At 37.8% G+C, this 22,248-nt stretch overlaps 2 protein-coding genes across 2 annotated transcripts; both read left to right on the top strand.

Annotated features, from left to right (window-relative positions):
- The first annotated feature begins 283 nt into the window (after positions 1 to 283).
- Positions 284 to 2,812, top strand: bys (Bystin). The gene is made up of 8 exons (XM_028304455.1): positions 284 to 564; positions 697 to 820; positions 971 to 1,211; positions 1,371 to 1,527; positions 1,637 to 1,828; positions 2,144 to 2,352; positions 2,435 to 2,585; positions 2,695 to 2,812. Exons 1-8 carry the CDS (start codon positions 430 to 432, stop codon positions 2,773 to 2,775), a joined length of 1,290 nt encoding a protein of 429 aa, XP_028160256.1. The 5' UTR covers positions 284 to 429; the 3' UTR covers positions 2,776 to 2,812.
- Positions 2,813 to 2,913: 101 nt separating this feature from the next.
- Positions 2,914 to 14,705, top strand: LOC114352741 (calpain-D-like). Its single transcript, XM_028304442.1, has 3 exons — positions 2,914 to 2,946; positions 11,111 to 11,370; positions 14,496 to 14,705. Exons 1-3 carry the CDS (start codon positions 2,914 to 2,916, stop codon positions 14,686 to 14,688), a joined length of 486 nt encoding a protein of 161 aa, XP_028160243.1. The 3' UTR covers positions 14,689 to 14,705.
- Positions 14,706 to 22,248: the final 7,543 nt, after the last annotated feature.

Genomic DNA, 22,248 nt, shown 5'->3' with positions numbered 1-22,248 from the left:
TCCTTCGAAAACTATTTCCTCCAATTTTACCAAACACCAAGGAGGCATAATTTTCACGTTTTCAACTTAGTTTCCAAAAGCTTTCAACTCTATTTTAAAGTATTCTACTCGCCCCATTTCATTCCTTGGGAGCTGCGCTGAAATGGTTAAAAATCTGAATATCTCATTTCGCCTTTGCCTTTTCTCACAAAAAGAAAAGAAGAATCGAACTAAAAAAAAAATGTCTGACAGTGACATTGACAACTACAAGTCGTTGACAGTGACAGGACAGGTCTGACATGTTGACACTGTTGACAGTCACGGAACGTCGTAGCACGTGTGAATTTAGGAATTTTTACTTTTTGCAGTAGTTTATTAAATTTACTAACGCTTCATAAGTTTTAGCAGTAAAATTAACAAGAAAAAGTTAAATTTGTCATAAGGTTAAATATGGGTAAAGCTAAAAAACTGAAACCTTCCCAAATCGGGAAAAATGTTGCGCTCGCTGATCAAATAGAGGCTAATAATGCTGTGAAGAATAAAAATAGGATGAAAGAAAGGAGCAGGCATGATGACGACGAGGAGGTGAGCCATATTAATATAAATCTTCTATACTTCTATTGTGTCTTCTATAGTTCAGTCAGTACAAGTGTCACATTGTTTATTACTGTTGTACGGGCTGTCTTCCTGTGGTAATAAAATATCTATAATTTTCAGTTTATTAATGCAGACTTATCCAAAAAAATTCTTAAAGCTGCCAGGAGACAGCAAGCAGAATTGGATGAAGGTGAAGCGGGACCTTCACCTGCTAAACATGTGCAGTTGCCTGCAACTTACAATGGTTGGTAACTTTAATTCAGTCAACCCAATCTACAGATATTACACCATTACTTTTTCTAATGTATGTGTGAATTATACCTACATCACCAAATCATGACCTATAATATGTATTATACAAAAACTTCATGTGTATGATATATGCTTTTTTCAGATGCTGAGTCTGACGACAACTCTGGGTCTGATCATGACGATCTTGAACCTGATGCATACTATGACAACATTGAAATAAATGAAGACGATGAGGAAGCCTTGAGAATGTTTATGTCCTCCAAACCAGATAGGACTCGCACACTTGCTGATATTATAAAAGACAAAATCACAGATAAACACACAGAATTACAAACCCAATTTTCTGACATAGAAACCTTGAAATTACAAAATATTGATCCCAGGTAAGACCCAACTATTAACTACCTATTTTTATTATTTATTTAAAATAATCATAATCATAAATAAATAAAAATGTATTTATTGCCTTTATTAACCTACTAGTTAAATTATTGTTTAAAATTAAATCTGTAACAGAACTGTATAACAATTTTTAATTTTAGGATAAAAACTATGTATGAGGGTGTGAGGGATGTCCTACAAAAGTACCGATCTGGTAAATTACCCAAGGCTTTCAAAATGGTACCCCATCTACAGAACTGGGAACAAATATTGTACATAACTGAACCTACTACTTGGTCAGCAGCAGCTATGTATCAGGTAATAACAAAGCAGATGTTGATTTGATTCTAATTAAATATTTCCACTGTTACTTTACTATTGTTATGGTGATGTTGCTTTGTATCATTGTAATGTATTTTCTTTAAAGGCAACAAGGATATTTGCATCAAACTTAAAGGAGAAAATGGCACAGCGTTTTTACAACTTAGTTCTTTTACCCCGTGTAAGAGATGATCTGGCAGAGTACAAGAGGCTGAACTTTCATTTATATCAAGCTCTCCGGAAAGCCTTATTTAAGCCTGGTGCATTCATGAAGGGCATATTGTTGCCCCTTTTGGAGGTAAGTCTATTTTTGGAATTTTTATTATTTTTCTAAAATACAAAATTATTAAGTACATCACTTCATTGGTAAATGGGAATATAAGACTAGATCTTATTATTCTTGTGATTTAGAAACAACAATATAGGGAGCCAACTTAACTAATTAATTTATTTAAATGGTAGAAAAGTATTGCAGTTATTTCTGTTTTGTTCATACAATTGTTATCAAATAAATTTGCGATTAGTGTCGCTTCTCAAATTACATTTTTACTATTTTTAAACACCATGCAGTTCAATGTTTTCAAGTTGTTTATTTAAAAATGTGTGTTCATAGTCTGGAGACTGCACCTTACGTGAAGCTATAATTGTGGGATCCGTCCTGGCCAGAAACTCAGTCCCAGTGCTTCACTCCAGCGCAGCAATGTTGAAGATTGCAGAAATGGATTACACAGGAGCTAACTCCATATTTTTACGCATTCTTTTTGATAAAAAGTATGCTCTGCCCTATAGAGTTGTTGATTCAGTAGTATTCCATTTCTTAAGGTGAGGGTATTATTAACTTATTCAGTAATTTCATGAATAGTTGCTCAGGAGTATTTTTTAAATTGTGCTATTTTTCTTGTAGGTTTCAGATGGATCCTCGCAATTTGCCAGTTCTTTGGCATCAAGCCCTTCTGACATTCGTTCAGCGTTATAAAGCAGATATATCTACAGAACAACGAGATGCTCTCCTCGAGTTGTTGCGGAAGCAGTCTCATCCAACTATCACGCCAGAGGTATGTTATTGGATTATCTGTTAGGTTATTACTTATTAGCTTTAATTTATCAAATGTATTTAATATTGGGACCTGTATTCTTATGTAACATTACTTGTGATTGTTGCAGATTCGAAGGGAACTACAAGCAGCTAAGTGCAGAGATATTGAAATAAATGAATCCTTACCTAGTAATATGAATGTAGAATAAGTTTATATCTATTAAAATTTGTAAATAAAAAACTGTCTTGTCTAAACTGGCATTTTTATAATCACCAGCTGTTCATTAAGGAAATCATTGGGGGAGTCCATGTTCAGCAGTTGATATTCTGTGGCTAAAATTTGAATGATGATTATAATAACCAAGTTGACCAAGATCAATGTAAGTTATTGATAATTTGAAGGTTATGAATGCCACAACTCGGCATTAAAATAAAATAATTAAATAGCTTCATGATTTATTACATATAACATTGGTTGTAACAATAGGTCTGTCAACTTGACTGGATATAAAATGAACAGGAGGCAAGATTGTTTGTTTGCACTCACATTTTCTTCCTGTAATGAAATCGAAGGAACCTACTTTGAACCCACAGTTTTCACAATGCAATTTACCTTTAGTCCATTCTTCTTCTTCAATTTTGGATTTTATCCAAACTGGTAATTTATCTTCTGGTAAATGTATAAAGTTTTTAGTATTATAGCTGTCACATTTATCTGTATCACAAAAGCTATTGTTGGGATCGTAGTTTTCTAAAAGAATGTGCCTGCACTTCTGACATTTAATGTTTCTGAATTCCATTTTATTTGATAAACCTTTAAATATATCAAAAATGAAGATCAATGAGGATTTAAATAGTACCACCACGATTCTTCTACTGTTAAGACAATGTGCTCTCATAGAGCAAGTGCCGCTTCTAGTGTCATCGTTGAGCTCTTGTTGTGTTCAATCCATCGAAAATTACTTATTCGTAAGCATATCGAGCAGCAGTATCTATGTAAAAGTTATAAAATCAATCTAAAAAATAACTACGCACACGTGATGATGATTATATATAATATACTATATGATGATGATCACCAATGATCACAGACAGATGACATTTTGAAGAACAACAAACAAAGTGTCAAAATTTGTTCGTCGATTCTTTCTTTTGTAGCAAAAGGCACAGGCATTATTTCTATACAGCCAACCGCTAAATAGGATGGAGTTGACGTTCAAAACTTCAAAGATATTTACCCCCTTATAGTTAGGAAGGCGAGGTAGCTAAATGGCGTAATTCAACGGCGCCGTCGAGACCTATCAAAATCGAAAGATAAAATAATTTCGAAAAGAAAAGCTCGTATGGCAAAAACCATTATAACGGTGGGTTTGGCGTGTACGGTTTTTCAAAAATGTTAAAAAAAACAGTTACTTGGGCATTCTCGAGCGCGTCAGATATTCATGCTACGTATGCCCCGAGTGCCTCTGATAACAACGGTATACTACAATACTAATCTGCCGGTTTGCGTGGTGGGGGTAGGCATATAAAGTAGTCAAAAATGAAAAAAAAAAATATTACTCGAGCGCGTCAGATTTTTGGAAGGGGTGTTAAGTAGGTCCCAAGGAAGCTCCCTTTAAAAAAACTGACGATTTTGGCGTGACGATAAGTTACGATGATTTTTGAAAATGCGAAAAATAAAGTTTTTTGAAATACCTACTCGAGCGCGTCAGATTTTCATAGGGGAGGTTTATCTCGGTATCCTGAAAGCATATTTTTTTAATCTGACAAAAATGTTGGTGGGTTCTCTTAATCTGACCGAAAAAGGTTTTTTGGTTTCTTTTTTTTCCTTTCTTTCTCCTTGATAAAATGGGGAATTTAAGAATGTAATAAAATTACCTTTTTTGTTTATTTAAACTTTTTTTTGTAAAATGTATCGTTCGCGACTTATATTCCGTAACGCGTTCTTAGGAAGACGAAATGGCTTCCCCACACTTCCGGTCATGCGGAAACCGGCAGATTTTGTATTTTTAGTAAGTTTTGATTATATTCTTCAAAATAAAAAATAAAAAATCGCACTCGAGAATGCCGGATTAACGTTTTTTTTTTACAAGTTCGCGACCCTATAACTCGGCGGCGTCAAGGACTTATCGTCAGATTAGTTAAAGGACAATGGGCAAAATGGTACCCGGCTGAAATAGATATGCTTCTAGTGTCGTTTGAAAGGTCTTACCAAGACGAACAACTTTTATTATGGCCACCAGCCTCAGATCTGGTTGTGTTCGAAGATAAACATACTTATTTGCAAAATGGTACCCGGCTCCAATAGTTATGTTTGTAGTGTCATTTGAAAGGTCTTACCAAGACGAACAACATTTACTATGGCCACCAGCCTCAGATCTGGTTGCGTTCGAAGATGAACATACTTTTTGTGTAACCGAAGTATCATACGTGTCCATCTTATGATACTTAGGTTATGCGAGGCATGAAGGGTTTACTGCTCCATCATCCTTCCTTAACTCTATAATTATTGATAGAGATAATTGTGAAATAAATGTTTTTATTTTAAGAACTACTCCCCCCTTATTTAAAAAAAGTTATACCTAGGATGAACCTGGGATTAAAATGACATTTCCATACCAAATGACAATTTAAATCAGTGTTAAACTAGGGTGTAACTTTTATTAATTAAGGGGTTGGAGTTTTATTATTTCTTAAGGGTTATACTGTAACCCTTAAGAAATAAAGGGGTTATAGTATTATGGGTTGCTAAAGCGAATAAACCCACAAGACCCAATAAGTCCACCCACAAGATGGACCGACGACCTTATAAAGCAGGGTTCGAAAATATCCGATATTTATTATAAATATCAAAATATCGGATATTTATGATATATATCGGATATATATCAACTTTGATATATATCAATTTTGTATGAAAGCCATACTATTATTTTATTGTATTATTCATGAATACTATTGCATAAGTGTTACATAAACATGTTTTTAATGTTTTTAAAACTTAAAATCAGAGAAATAAAGGAAAAACATAAAATTTCTTTGAAATACGGCAAAATGAACTAAAAAAATAAAAATCTTATGTCAAAAAGTACAAATACAGTAACAAATTTTAAAAGTTGATATATATCATTAAAAAAGATATATATCCCTTGATATATATCCTCGAACCCTGTTATAAAGGTAGCGGGAAGGCGCTGTATGCAGGCCGCCACCAACCGGCCGTTGTGGAAATCATTGGGGGAGGCCCATGTTCAACTGGACGTCTTATGGCTAAAATGATCATGATGATGATGATGAAAGCGAATAAAGCGAAGCTTGGGTAGTTCATCGTAGATATAATCCTTTCCTTTTCAAGGCTTCTTTTAGTTATATTAATAGATTGTAGTCATAGTACATACTCGTATACATGGATGATAGTGTTATACTTTCATTATAATACTTAGTGGAATTACTGCTTTCAAAACGTGAATTAGAACTGGCCCCATAGCAGTCATTATTCTACATCTAAAGGCCTTTTGAAATATATATTGGTTATGGCTATTGGAGCGGGTACCACTTTCCATACATTTGTGCCCATCATCCTTTAGTCTTTAAACACTAAAATCAACCCCCAATATCTTAATCTGACGCGCTCGAGTATTTCAGACTATCCATTTTTTTTTACTAATCTGATCGTCTATCCTAGGCGCGCGTCACTACATATAGAGCTAAATATTTTACAAGGTTGTTCTATTAGGTCTAAGGTATCTCTCGACATATCTTAAACTGCCACGCTCGAGTATTGCCGAAAATTCCCCTATTCGCCTCCCTAACTATTACTAATAAAAAGTTACACATTCTGTTTTAAAATGTCATTTCCATACTAAACGTCACTTTAAAACACTGTTCAACGAGCGTTATTATGTCGGATAAGTATGTGTATAATTCAGTGGGTCTAGACCATTGGTTCCCAAAGTGGGGGGCGCGTCCCCCAGGGGAGGCGCGTCCCCCAGGGGAGGCGCAAAGACCTTTAAAAGGGGGCGCCATTCGTTAGATAGGGCTGCCACATTAATATCATTCACCTGAGGAATGAAAAGTTACGAAAATCACGTCGACCGTAATATGGACGTTTGTATGGAAAACTGAACCATGATTTTTAAAATACATTTTTGCACAATTTGCAAACGTTGCTCTGAAGTAATTCTATTTAATTATGTAATGGCAAAACATACTGTCCACAAATGCACCACCAACTATCAAATTAAATATCACTAGAAACAGTGTAACCAATTTAAAGTTGTACCTATACCTCTAAAAAAAACACCCGTTATAAATTGAATGATATTTCATACATTACCTGAGCGTTTTTGGTATTTTATACATTGCCTAGGTGTTGCATAGAATGCCGGATAATACAGATTACCGGTAACAGATAGGTACATTGTCACCCTGTATTTGTAGTGGCTAGCATAACGAAGTGATTTAGGTTCCTTCCCGCTTCGTGTTAGAAACAATAATAGTATCGATAGGATTCGATTCCACACTTCTGGCTAAGCAGTTAGTAGTTTGGATATTGTATTAGAAGTAACGTTAGGTAAGCATAATAAACAATGTAGATACAAAGTAAATAAAACAATGACTCGCATGTGCGTGATATTTTATTACACTGAACTCGCTTCATAGACTGCAATGTTCAATTAATGCAATTTTCGATTAACTATGTGACTATGTGCTTTGTTTAAATAATGATATAAGTAAGTAAGTACATGTATTAATTTAGCACGTACGCCATTTTTTTAACAATACAATCAACAAATACATATTAATAAGTAATGTTGTAAGTATAAAAAGTTTAAAGCATGTTTGTGGCTTTTTGTATTATTTTAAATTAACTGAGATGATGTCGTTAAATTCAGTGCGTTGTTATTATCATACAGCGGTCCACTCCCGCTTTACAAGGGCGTGTAAAATGCATTTCACACAAACACATAATTATTATTGTTTGAATTTTTAATACATACCTACCATTGAAAACCTTTAAGTGGACTGTAATTCAGCGGCGACACACATAGAAATCGTCTTTTTTACACTGAAAACTATTTCATAGTTAATAGGTAGGTATCTAACGTTTATCCTGTAAAATTCATGCAGTTCAAGTAAAATAAAATTTGACGCATGTAAATTCAGATAAAGGGACTTAACATAATAAAGTAGACATAAATCTTCGTACCTATTTGGTTCCAGGATGTTATAACTAATTCATCCATCAATACTCAATATAATTGTTATTTATGACAAACATAAATACATAATAGTTTAAATCGTTTCATGTGCGTATAAATACGCCCACGACTTAAATTTAAAAAAACTTTTTGTAGTGAACACTCGGCTCTTTCATTTTGTTGAAATTTTTGTTATTAAAACAAAAACCACTGAAAACATCATGGCGAGCAAGGCTCTAATAACTACACAACATGTCAGGTATACCATACACCGATACCAACACTACTGGCCAGGCCGTTGACATCTTACTTAAGTAAGTAGGTTTCTAACGTTCAATTATGGCAGAATCTTGTAACAATTACTTATGATAGTAATATCTATTTCATCTAATTTTATATTTTAAGACTGTCAAACACGCAACATGCTTTATAGCAATATTTTGTAATTAACAGAACATTATATTAGATAACATTACATACAATAGCGTGATGCTAATGTTATGAAATAAAAGAAAATCATCGAAAAGTCCGTTATATTTACTTGGCTTTTTAATTAAACAGACTGTATTATTTGAAGTTCATTTTTCAATAATCTATTGTTTGTTTTTCGTTGACTGGCAAGCGCGGTTAGTTTTGGCGCATTCATCTTGTAGGTAGGTAAGTATTTAACAGTTTGTTAAGTAAGTTATGTAAGTTTTAATTGAACTTCAGAGTCGGTATCTTTGTAATTAATATCTGCAATACATATCGGTTTCAAATTATTGTCAACTTCATAAAAATCAAAGGATTATTCTGTAACTTACACGTAGACTCTTTTTCCTTATTGTTAAATCTGTTATGAAAGAGAGGTAATATAGAGTCGTGTGTCAAGAATTTCAGACTGCATAATTAAATAGCCAAAATTTTCAAATAATTATTACATGCGTTTCATTTTTCAGCTTAACAATATAAAATTTTGATCACAGACAAAATTACATAATACAATGCACGCGTTCACATTGCGCTTAATATTGTTGAAATATAAAATACTAAACTTATGTTTACGATATTTCTAATAATATATTGTGAGATCATTCAAGCTGAAACAACCAGGTCTCTGTGACTAAATTATTTCAAGGCAACAATTTTCAAATGATCATGCGAACATGGTTCCGCAAGGTCGAGACTTATTCAATAGAATAATTATTTTCTTACACTATATTATAGAAGGGTGTTATGGGTTCTAACCACACAGACGTGATTTCAAATGATCCTTCATATCTTTATAAAATACAAATCAGAATAAAACTGTGTTTTGAAACTTAAACTTACTTAGATGCTGAAACTGCCACGGTCCTGAAACTTCGATCGACAAAGGATTCAGTAGTAGTACCTACAGCGTCGGACTGGCCATACAGTCGGGGTGGCATTTGCCAGCCGGGCCCCAGCCTGCGCGGGCCCCCCACGGCCTGGGTTGCGGGGCATGCGGCAACCGTAGCACAGGGGGCCCGTGCAGCGTGGCCCCTGTGCTACGGTTGCCCGCGTGCATGTCTCGGAAACTATGCGTCGTACAAAAAAATTGTACAGTCATAATTTGTAGAAAATTGCTTTGCCTACAAATATGTTAATATAACTTTTTGCCTTAAATTAAAGATTGAAGAAGTTATAAGCAAAAAAAAATCCTTTTTGCTTATGTATAACTTCTCCAATTTAATTTAGGACAAAAAGTTATGTAAACACAGGGCCGTCTTTAACCTACTAGGGGCCCTGGGCACTTACGGATCAAGGGGGCCCTTGTCATCTAGAAGAAGGTATTTTGAGACGGACAGACGGGGGCCCCCTCCGTCGCGGGGCCCTGAGCACGTGCCTAAAGTGCCCAGTGGGAAAGAGGGCTTCGACCATTTATGTTTCTTTCATGATGCCCTGGCCTTCATTGGTTGGATTTTTGGCAGACAAGCAGTAGATACTCACATAGAATCCTGAACTATAGAACAAAGCTACAATACCGAACGGTGAAGATGTCAGACTGGCCGACTCGGGATCCAAGGAACACTGGTTTGAACCCCGCCGCCGCTGGACTATTGTGGGGAAACCACTCGTCACAAAAACATAATTACTATTACTCTTAAACTAAGTAATCTATCTTAATCGTTATAGTTTTCCTTGAAAAAATTCTACCCTAGAAATTTTATTTTACCGTTTTGTCGGCGTGATTAATATACATACCTTCACAAAATTACAGCTCCCCAGTGCCAATAGTTTCCAAGCAAAACCTCGGACAGACAGACAGACATATCGAAACTATAAGGGTTCCTTGTCAGGACTACGGAACCCTAAAAAATGACATTACATAAGTATGAAAATATTATGTATTCGTAGTTAAAGTAACCAATAGTCAAATTTGACAGATGTCAAATGACAAGTGGTTAAATAACAGAAAAAAATGTTTTTTTAACAATGTTTAACTTGACTTTTAGTACATTTTTTTAACTATTAGTTTACATTTTATTAATATTTAACCATTAGAAGCAAAATTTAACAATTATTTATTTTAACTATGAATCAAAAAACTGGTCCTAGGTTGAAGCAATTGCTTGTCTTACTAAACGACGGGAAGCTACGGAACCCTGCACTGCGCGTGGCACGACACTGGGTTACTGATTTTTTCATATAAATCTAATATACCTACTCGAAGCATAGACATTGCAAAATAGGCATTTTATTAAATATCACGTGAGATTAGGGGGGTGGGGGAGGGGGTCAGGCAAAATCTCACCAAATCTCACCAAGGGGGGCGGGGGGGTTGAAAAATGGCCAAAATTGTCTCACGTAATTTATGGACGCCCCCTTAGTATTTCTCTTCGACAAATACTTTAACACATTGTGAACCACTTTTCTTTCACGACTATAAAAATATTTTAGCAATTTAATTCATAAAACCAATTGCGCACATTTAAAATAAAGTTTGTTTACACTTTGACAGCAATAGACTGACATGCAAGGTGACATGTCAATGAAGTTTTCAGTTACTGTTGCCATTAAAAGAAATTAGTACCATTAGTTTTCCGCAACATGGCGAGGGTTTTTATGTTCCTGGTCAGGCTATATACTATTTAAATTGTGGAAAACGTATAATGTTTGAACCAAATAAACTACTTTCTTCTTTCTCGTTATTTTATTGTAGAACCTGAGATGTAGCTGCACTTCTACTGGACGTAGTCCCAATAAATGAGAGGTCTTGGAACTGAGACTGGACAGTTGATTGAAAAATAAATTTTCCACCATAATATGAACAAGCACAAGTAATAAGATATCAGGAAATCTACAAGACCTCGGCATAAACGAGTATATTTTTTATCTCCAGGTCGACGAAGAAGAATACCAGCGCCTCGGCTTACGACCACGCCACGCTTACTCGGTCCTCGACGTGGTAGAAGTAGCGGGTCCAACCCGTTTGCTTCGGCTACGGAACCCCTGGGGGCATTATACTTGGCGCGGCGCGTGGGCGCACGGCTGCCCGCGCTGGACCGAGGAGGCACGACGCGCAGTGCACGCGCATACGGCTAGCGCGCACGCGGATCGAGACCAAGGCGTGTTTTGGATCAGCTTCGATGATGTGCTCAAGTAAGTGCTTTAAAGCCTGGTCCGTGAGCACGTAGAATCCCGTCCAATGACCCCCAGCTGCCCATCCTTGTCGCTCGTACGTAATTATGTTGCTGTCGCGCTCGCACACTCACTGCGGACGCGCGTCGCACAGTCGCGACAGCAATATAATTACGCGCGAGCGATAAGGATGGGTAGCTTGGGGTCATTGGACGGGATTCTACGTGCTCACGGACCAGGCTTTAGTAATAGTGTATATTGCAATGTCAGCGCTAACAGAGAAACATAAGAGCAGCGTGCACGCTAGACACCAACTTCAACGGCTTACCAAGGCAAGGTAAGCGCCTTACTACTAAAGCCTGGTCCGTGAGCACGTAGAATTTTGTTCAATGACCCCAAGCTACCCATCCTTATCGCTCGCGCGTAATTATATTGCTGTCGCGACTGTGCGACGGGCGCCCGCAGTGAGTGTGCGAGCGCGACAGCAACATAATTACGCGCGAGCGATAAGGATGGGTAGCTTGGGGTCATTGAACAAAATTCTATGTGCTCACGGACCAGGCCTTAGTGTAAATAAAGCGTATATTACAATAGCAGTGTTGCTTTGGGGCATAGTACCTATCAAGGCGTGTTCTGGGTCAACTTCGACGACGTGCTGAAGCGAATATCTTACTACTAGTGACATAAGGCGTATATTACAATGGCTGCTACCCCTGGGGGCACTATACTTGGCGAAGCGGTGTGTGTTCTAGTGAGTGCCTTAATTATAGTGAAGTAAGGTGTGTTTTACAATGGCAACCTATAAAGAAGGAGGCACGACGCGCAGTGCACGCGCATACTGCTAGCGCGCACACGGATCGAGACCAAGGCGTGTTCTGGATCAGCTTCGATGACGTGCTCAAGTGAGTGTCTTATTGATAGTGTGATAAAGTGTATTTTACAATGGCAACGTGGCAAGTGAGTGTCTTAATGTTACTAAGAATAAGGCATATTTTACAATGGCAACTCGTGAAGGAGGAAGCGTGACGTTCTGTCACGCGCATACTGCTAGCGCGCACGCGGATCGAGACCAAGGCGTGTTTTGGATCAGCTTCGATGACGTGCTGAAGTAAGTGCTTTAGTACTATGGTGATAGAGTCTATATTGCAATGACAGCGCTAACAGAGAAACAAAAGCAGCGCGCACGCTTATATAGACCGGCTTCTATGATTTTCTAAGGTAAGCGCCTTACTACTGCGTTAATAGAGCGTATATTGCAATGGCAGCGCTGCCTCGGGCAATAATACCGATCAGAGCGTGTTCTGGGTCGGCTTCGACGACGTGCTGAAGCGAGTATCTTATTACTAGTGACATAAGGCGTATATTACAATGGCTACTACCCCTGGGGGCACTATACTTGGCGCGGCGGTGTGTGTTCAAGTGAGTGTCTTATTGATAGTGTGATAAAGTGTGTTTTACAATAGCAACCCGTCAAAAAGGAGGCACGACGCGCAGTGCACGCGCATACTGCTAGCGCGCACGCGGACCGAGACCAAGGCGTGTTTTGGATCAGCTTCGATGACGTGCTCAAGTGAGTGTCTTAATTATAGTGTAGTAAAGTGTGTTTTATATTGGCAATCTATCAAGAAGGAGGCACGACGCGCAGTGCACGCGCATACTGCTAGCGCGCACGCGGACCGAGACCAAGGCGTGTTTTGGATCAGCTTCGATGACGTGCTCAAGTGAGTGTCTTAATTATAGTGTAGTAAAGTGTGTTTTATATTGGCAATCTATCAAGAAGGAGGCACGACGCGCAGTGCACGCGCATACTGCTAGCGCGCACGTGAATCGAGACCAAGGCGTGTTCTGGATCAGCTTCGATGATGTGCTGAAGTAAGTGCTTTAGTACTAGGGTAATAGAGTCTATATTGCAATGATAGCGCTAACAGAGAAATAAAAGCAGCGTGCACGCTAGACACCAACTACAACGGCTTACCAAGGCAAGGTAAGCGCCTTACTACTAAAGCCTGGTCCGTGAGCACGTAGAATTTTGTTCAATGACCCCAAGCTACCCATCCTTATCGCTCGCGCGTAATTATATTGCTGTCGCGACTGTGCGACGGGCGCCCGCAGTGAGTGTGCGAGCGTGACAGCAACATAATTACGCGCGAGCGATAAGGATGGGTAGCTTGGGGTCATTGAACAAAATTCTACGTGCTCACGGACCAGGCTTTAGTGTAAATAAAGCGTATATTACAATAGCAGTGTTGCTTTGGGGCATAGTACCTATCAGAGCATGTTCTAAGTCGGCTTCGACGACGCGCTGAAGCGAGTATCTTACTACTAGTGACATAAGGCGTATATTGCAATGGTTACTACCCCTGGGGGCACTATACTTGGCGCGGCGGTGTGTGTTCAAGTGAGTGTCTTAATTATAGTGTAATAAAGTGTGTTTTACAATGGCAACCTATAAAGAAGGAGGCACGACGCGCAGTGCACGCGCATACGGCTAGCGCGCACGCGGACCGAGACCAAGGCGTGTTCTGGATCAGCTTCGATGATGTGCTCAAGTGAGTGTCTTATTGATAGGGCAATAAAGTGTATTTTACAATGACAAGTCGTGGAAGAAGACTTGCGGCGGGTTGTGCCGCTTGCACAAACGGGACGAAGAAGTGTTCTGGATCGACTTAGATGTCGTGTTCAAATGAGTGCCTTACTGCTGTGTTAATAGAGCGTATATTGCAATAGCTGCCCTGTCTGGGGACGCTATATGAACGCGGCCGCTGTGCGCCTTAGTACAGGCAATAGGGATGTTTCCTGGGTCAATAAGCAAGAGCTTTAATTAGTCCGTCAGTTAACTTATTAAAAAATACTCTACACGTATTTTTCACTTTTTCAAACTAATGAAAATTGAAAGAGATAATGCGCGCCAAAGTTCATAAGAAGAGGCCTGTGACGTCAATGCGTGCATAAAAGTGCCGCACGTTGTGACGTCGTGCGGAACTTCAACGCACCATAACTATGTAATTATTTGTTAGATTGACAAATAAAAATATATGTGTCCAATATTTTTTTATATTAAACATGACGGACTAAAAAAATTTTTTTTAGGAAACTAGCCTATTACTCTTCAAAACGTCACTGTAAACATCTCATCTCTTTTCCAGGTACTTCGACTGCATAGACATCTGCAAGGTACGAGTGGGATGGCACGAGGTGCGTCTCGCCGGGATCCTACCTCCGATGTCGTCTACGCGGCACTTGACGTGTCTGCTCCTCACTGCCACTCAGCCAACGGAGGTTGACTTCACGCTGTTCCAAGAGGGACAGAGGTTAGTCGTCGTTATCACAGCCAAATGACGTCCACTGCTGGACAAAGGCCTCCTACAAACATTTCCACAACGATCGGTCCTGTGCTGCCAGCATCCAGGTAAAGAAAGAAAGAAACATTTATGAACATCACTTAGTTAAGGACAAAGATATACGGAAAAAAGAAACAAGAAATAGCACATAAATATTACAAGGAAATAAAAAGTGAACTGAGCAGTGCTACCCTGTCGCAACAGCAATGCCCTTTCTGGCACGATTCTTCCTGGGTGAGGTACTTCCCGCGACCTTCACCTTTTCGGTATACCTATGTGGGAGGCCTGCATACACTACGTCTATCGGCCCATGGTCGCCACTCGAGAACTTTTCTGCCCAGACGGCCATCAGCTCTACGAGCTATATTATTATGCTCCGCCGACTGACTGGCTGACTGATCTATCAACGCACAGCCCAAACCACTGGACGGATCGGGCTAAAATTTGGCATGCAGGTAGATGTTATGACGTAGGCATCCGCTAAGAAAGAATTTTATGAAATTCCACCCCTAAGGGGGTAAAATGGGATCCACGCGTACGAAGTCGCGGGCGGCCGCTAGTTACATAATATAGCCAATGGTCAGTGTGACCGAGATCCTACCTCCGATGTCCTCACACGGCACCTGACGTGTCTGCTCCTCACTGCCACTCAGCCAACGGAGGTTGACTTTACGCTGTTCCAAGAGGGACAAAGGTGAGTTCATGGCCATGTAATATGGTCAGTGTGGGAAGTCTTGGCCATAACCTCCTTTTTGTATCTGGTAAATAAAAGAGGATCGTGGTACAGTCAGCGTCAAATAGTTCATGACACCCCAAGTAGCCAAAAAGTTCGCACCACGTCTTTCAACTTAAAGTGTGTTCGCAATGTCAATAACTTTTTTGTCACTTTCGATGTCACGAATTATTTGACGCTGATTGTACTGCAAATGACCTGACGATGATGCTTATGACTATTGATGTGCCGTTCCCGAGAACGCTCTCTCAGCTGAGAATATTCTCGGGAGCGTTCCCGGGAGCGTTCTCCTAAGTGAGAAAGGTTGAGAATCATGTTTATCTAATAAATAAACTTTCTTAAGTAAAATAGTATTAAATTAAGTCAACAGTTAAGTGTATATTAAACAATACACTCTATTTGCAGTGAAAGGCTATATTCTCAGTGTTCCCGAGAATATTCTCGGGAACTTTCTCGGCAATATTCTTGGCAACTGCACCTTTATTATATTTTATTTTTTTCGTCGTGAAATGTCGTTTTAATGATATGTAAGATGACAGAAATTTCTTTTTACACGTAATTAAATAATGTAACTGTCCATTTTTTCGTTTTTAACACGCTCTCATTAGGTCGTTGTGTATGTAACTAACTATGTAATGGAATCTTAGAATCGGAATTACACGCACTTCTAAGTCTTGTATCATCATGAAACTTGGCAATTATATGTAGATTAGAAATGGCAATACAATATTGTGGTACCAGCTGGTCTGATGATGGGACTGGAAGGTGGCCAAAAGAACTCCTAAACGAAACGGCGGAATCACATCGAGTTTCGGTTCATTGGATGTCTTTCGAGATCTTTAAGTGCTATATAATGTCCAGGGTCCTAATGATGGAGTCAGGAGGTAGCCATAGGAACTCCTAAACGAAACGGCGGAAACTCATCGAGATTGGGTTCGTTGGATTTGTCTTTTCGAGCACTTTAATGCTAGATGATGTCCAGGGTCCTGATGATTTTTGGCTTTTTAGTGCTGTTAGTAATTAAAAGCGTGTTTTTAGTTTTTTAAACTATTCTTATTTGACATTGAGGGCATATTTCACAATCGTTTAGTTAGGGCCTGTTTCGCCACTTCTGGATAAGTTGTGGATAGCCTGTCTGACGGATCATTTGACACATTTTCATAGAAAATACGTGCTAGCTAGATTGATCCGACACTTAGAAGAATGGTAATACTCCTCTTCAAAAAAGGTGACGAAATTTTGTTGAAAAATTATAGACCCATTTCGCTTCTGAGCCATGTACAAGCTGTTTTCGTTAGTCATTACGAATTGTCACGCTAGCAGGCTCGACGACTTTCAGCCCCCTGAACAAGCCGGTTTTCGAAAAGGCTTTAGGACCATATACCATAATAATATACACAACGGCAGACAGAGCCGGATAGTGAATTTCTGGGGCCCTGGGCTGAAACTTCTTATGACGTTGTCACGTAAAAATATCGTCCGTAAACCGATTTTACAGACAACTATTTTTTTTTTTCAAATTATGGCCTACTTTTTAGCGGGATCTGGGGGCCCCTTGTAACCCCGGGGCCCTGGGCTGCAGCCCAATCAGCCCATAGGTAGATCCGGCCCTGATGGCAGATTATACGGAAGATCAAGGAGTATAATCAGCCACTTTGCGTTTGTGAACTATGAGAAAGCCTTCGATTCGTTTGAAACATGGGCAGTGCTTCAGTCTCTTCGACTGTGCCAAATTAACTATTGATATATTAAAGTGTTGAAAGGCTTGTACAAACACGCCACAGTGACAGTCCGTTTTAAGATCAGGACCCGAAACCTATCCAGTTGCAGCGAGGGGTGAGACAGGGAGACGTCATCACCACCGCCCTGGAAGATGTTTTCAAGCTTCTGGGCTGGAGCGGATTCAACATAAAAATCAACGGCGAGTACATCACCCAGACAGCAGACGATCGTAGTCATGGCTGAGATCGTGGAAGATCTAGGCACAATGCTCGATGGCCTCAATAGAGTCTCTCAACAAGTGGGTTTCAAAATGAACATGGACAAGATTTAAAAATGATGTCTATTGTTGACAATATACCTGGGACAAACAGTCCAGTTAGGTAGATCCAACTTCGAAAAAAAGGTCAATCATCGAATCCAGCTCGGCTGGGCAGCCTTTGGGAAGCTTTACGATATTTTCACGCAGCTTCTCCGTCGCGTCGCCACTCCACTTTAAATCCACTTTAAANTCCGACCCTGAGTACCTATACCTCAAAAGTAGAAAAAGTGTTATTTAACGAACAACATAATTAACGAATTCGAATTTGTTCTTCTTGTGACATGATTTAACTGTCCGTGCGGTTCACCCGATTGAAAAGGCAACACACAAATCCATAAAACAAATGAAAGCGTGAATGAGCGACGTAGATCACCACCATGATATAAATTAAAGTTTAATTCGATCAAAAGAAAGTAAAAGTGGTGTTTGTCTCATCGGTTATCAAAACTTCAACAACAACAATTTAATTTAATTTAATTGCGAACTCTTTACTTAAAAAAGTAACTTACGGTAACATTTTGTCACTTTTAAAACATTGGGGCGGAGCAGCTACAACCCACCTTATTGAGCTGGAAAGAGCACAGAGGGCTGTTATCAAGGTCATGCTGAAAAAACCTCGTAAATATCCAACTGAAGATCTTTACAAAGAGGCTGGTCTCCTAACAGTTAGGCAATTGTTTATATATCAATCTGTCCTTCGGCACCACAAAACGATTGACCCCTTGGTACTTCCTCAACATAAAAGACGCATACGCACTCCCGTACCCACCTTTAACTCAACCTTTGCCAGGCGTCAAATAATATACACAGGGCCGTTTCTATACAGGCATTTCAACGATTTAGAAATGATCGTTAAAATGAATAGACTTACTCTAAAATCCACTCTTAAGAGGAAACTAAGCTGTTTAAATTACTGTGCAACTGAAAATATTTTTCGACAAAAATAAATAGTGGTCTATTCGTGGTACTTTAATAAATCAATCACTGTCTTAAATGTAGTATACTGTGAGTCTAATTTTAAAATCATTGTGTAAAAAAAAAAATTGGTGTAAATCAAATAATTTATGTAACATAAAATAAGCTAACTTTCATCATGTTATTGTTGTCTTGTTGTTGTTAATATTTTCCTTATTTTGTTTTGACCCTAGAATGGGGTGGAGGGTTAATAACCTGAGATACAGGTTTTTCCTAATTCAGGTATTAGCCCGCCATAGTCCTACTGAGTGACCAACTATATTGTGTACGTACCAAACCTGCTTACATTGTAATACTACGAGATTATTATTTTTTTGTCCTACCTTCATTGTACCTAGTTTTTTAAGTTTACCTATTGCACTGTCATTGACTATGGTGAGAATAAAGTTATTTATTATTATTATTATTTATTCAATTATAGTTAAATTGTTCAATTGATAGTTTTAAAAGTGACAAAATGTTACTGTAAACCTTCCAAAAAAGTATGAATGCCATGTTTTGTTTCAAACTTTTTAATCTTCTCTTAATTTTCTCTTTTTTAATCTTCTCTTTCTATCCTTTGATAATAAACAAAAATGACACGAATTAATTAAGTAACTATAAGTTATTTTGTGCTGATCAGTGAAAATAGGAAACAACAAGTTTCAAGAACAATTTTTTAAATCAGTAAGGCTAATTTAGGTGCTTATTTAAATTAAATTTTCGACAACAGTATCCTTACATGCTAGCTTATAGATATAAATAAAACGAGAACCCTGTGCTTAAGCGCTATTAATCAAGCCTCAATCGTGTTTTGTATCGTGACGTCATTCATCAGGTTTTTAGCTAATGATTACATAGTGCTTATCCAAAAATAATGTTACTTCCCGAAAAAAATATGATGAAAATCGAGATGCGATGGATTCCTAATTCATATTTATAAGTAAGCTTATGTTCACTTATATTATTGCGGCGTAGCTCGATTCTGTATTTTAACTATGCTTACAAGAAAAGAAGTGAATGTGACTGTACTTATGGAGGTATTCTATAGTATCTAAGTAAATATGCATATATTTAGTACCTAAACGTATTTAATTCATTCGGTCAATTTTTTGATGTTACACTATTTTACACGTTGTGCCTTTAAATGGTGTGCCAAACTAATGAATAGTAGGTACATAAATGTTCAGTCTAATTCTGATGTTTAATATCGTGTGAGACAGTAACGCCTGCCAAGGTAGTCTTTGTATTTACACTGTCTTGGAATATATTGGATTATACTTTTCTAAGACCTTACTACTTATTATTGAATATTTACCTACTTTACTTATTTTCAGGTGACGAACGATAATGTCTGAAAACTAATATTCGATAAATGAATTTACAGTATAGTCTTGATTTCTTAAAAGATGCTTGACCACACATTAAAGAAATTATCAGATTGAAGATCACATAATCTAAGCCTTTTACAAAAGGTATATACACAAACTATTCTGAAAAAACTGCAGATGGTACTTAGTTTCGATAGATATTTATTAATTAATATTACCAAGTCATTATCTACACTATGAAAGCAATTTATGTTATAAGATCTAGAGTGCTCGGCGAGTTAATTTAAAGCAAAGCAAAGAGATTTTAATACCTAGATATTTTGAGAACAATATTTAACTGGGAATTGACCGATTTACAAATCTATAACTACCTATCATTATTTACATTTATGTATATCGATTGCGCTTAAATAAATTGAATGGAGTAAATTACAGTTGTTAAAAAATGTGCGAATTCGCTTATTGTTAATGTTGAGAATGTTATAACTAATAATAATATGCTCTTTATTCAGCTAATTAAAAAAAAATCTACAATTTAATCGTTGTATAATGCAATAGTAACTGGATCTACTAAGCTTCTAAGAAATCATGAAGACATGACTCAGTGAATACAAGAACATAATTCACTGCACGCATACACATATTACCAAAAATTATCATTTTTAATTGAAGGCCTTATCGCTTCAATTCATAAATTAAAAATGCTGCGGCAATATAAATTAAAAAAAAAAAGATATTTATTATAAAACAACGAAAAAGCTGAACAATGCTTTGTAAAATTTTTTAGATTTTTTTTTTATCTTTTCTTTGAATACAATATTTTTAGCTAAAGTAGCTATTCGTTCTTTTATGTCACTGCTTGATTTTATGTAATGTTTATCATGACTGAACTTCCATAAATACAAAGTCCCGTTAGATGTTATATTTTGTAATTTAAATGCACGTATTACAATAAAACTGCATTTAAAACTGACTACATGAAACAAATGAAAAATATTTTTATATGGTTCTCAGTGGCATATTGATCTTTGTAATCAATTGTATTTAATTCATATATTTATTTTTTAATAATTTGATTGATCAACGGATCTGTATGTAATGTATTAGATCATAAATTATAATAATTATTGTATTTATAATAGTGTTCATATTTTGTAGTTAATGTACCGAGTTCAACTAAGTGAACAAAGTATGCACTTTAAAGTTGTTGCTTTTGCAGTACTGTGGGTTGATGTGCTCGCTCTCAATGATTTAAAAAATGATTTTGACCATATATTTTAAATCAAAATTAAAGCCGTATGTAGCACTATCTGATTACAAATTTAGTTAATTATGGATGCCATAGTTCCTTAGATTATAATCGCAATGTACGTCCTTAAATTATGGTGGGTTACATTATTGCTTATAATGATATTACATTGGCGAATTTTCTTAATCCGTAACTAGGATACACATTACAACATAAAGTCAGTAATTTGAGCCACGTTTATAGTAAAACTTACATAAATTGATACGAGGAAGAAGAAAAATTGATATTACGTAGGTATAGTTGGTATTTCATAATATTATTTTCAGTATTTATTTACCACGTGATACCATTTTGTCTGTCTGTAAATTAATGTAGACGTTTTGTTAAACGAATACATGACGTCGAAAATAGATTGAACAATATTTATTTCTTAGCTACGCATTTTAAACAATGCGTTTGTGTATACTTATGTGTCAAGAACTTCATAAACGCACTTCCACAAGGAGCATTTCAATTCGTAATCTCGAGCACAGTAGTGTTAGAACATTACCTAGCTACTATGTAAAGGCAAGGAGCAAGGACGGGTAGAAAGCGTTTATCGTTACTCTCTTCTGGAAATACAGTTCACGGTAGTTACGTAGTCTCTCAGTCTTATAAACCCCTTTCTGGAACCGCTGAGATCTAAAATTAAATACAACATTAACATCCTCGGATGTGCGGGTAGTCACCTGAAGTCAAAATTTCAACGAGAATGTAGAAGAACAATACTGTCAGATAGTGCTGTTGTACAATTAATTATTATACTCATACGTAATTTTAAAAATGGCTTATCGTAAAAGCCAATAATTACATAAAATTAAAGCACCCAATGTATCCATCACTTATTGCATTTCGAATCACTCGTGCAACTCACAATAGGTACTATCATCGACGCGCCGAGTCCCTACAGCGTTCTAATCGAACATCTTCTAGTATTTACTAAAGCGATCGTGAAACATTAATACGAACGGACAGGACGCGGGCTCGCGGGCCCGGTGTCGGTTTCGCGAGGACGTGTTAATTTAGGCGTTAACGGAAGTACAAAATTGGTCCATGCGTCGGGTGAGGGCCGCGTCAGAGGAAGCCCCGGGCGTCGTCGAGGCGCACGCGCGTGATGCGCTGGCAGAAGTGGAAGCGCGGGCGACGCGCGGGCCTCGTGCCGCCGGCGGGCACCGGCGCCACGCCGCCGCTGCCACCGCCTCCGCCGCCTT

The sequence above is a fragment of the Ostrinia furnacalis genome, unplaced genomic scaffold (genome assembly GCF_004193835.3).
Source record: "Ostrinia furnacalis isolate ACB-3 unplaced genomic scaffold, ASM419383v2 OfSCF1435, whole genome shotgun sequence".
Taxonomy (NCBI): Eukaryota; Metazoa; Arthropoda; class Insecta; order Lepidoptera; family Crambidae; genus Ostrinia; species Ostrinia furnacalis.
Note: the sequence above shows the minus strand (reverse complement) of the source record. Positions and strands in the feature narration are given on the sequence as shown.

Bases quoted from the DNA above. Each gene is read 5' to 3' on its own strand.
- bys (XM_028304455.1), top strand. From the start codon at position 430: ATGGGTAAAGCTAAAAAACTGAAACCTTCCCAAATCGGGAAAAATGTT. The intron at 1,528-1,636 runs GTAATAACAAAG...TTTTCTTTAAAG, and splicing joins CAGCAGCAGCTATGTATCAG to GCAACAAGGATATTTGCATC. The intron at 2,586-2,694 runs GTATGTTATTGG...TGATTGTTGCAG, and splicing joins ATCCAACTATCACGCCAGAG to ATTCGAAGGGAACTACAAGC.
- LOC114352741 (XM_028304442.1), top strand. From the start codon at position 2,914: ATGATTATAATAACCAAGTTGACCAAGATCAAT. The intron at 2,947-11,110 runs GTAAGTTATTGA...TTTTATCTCCAG, and splicing joins CCAAGTTGACCAAGATCAAT to GTCGACGAAGAAGAATACCA. The intron at 11,371-14,495 runs GTAAGTGCTTTA...TCTCTTTTCCAG, and splicing joins AGCTTCGATGATGTGCTCAA to GTACTTCGACTGCATAGACA.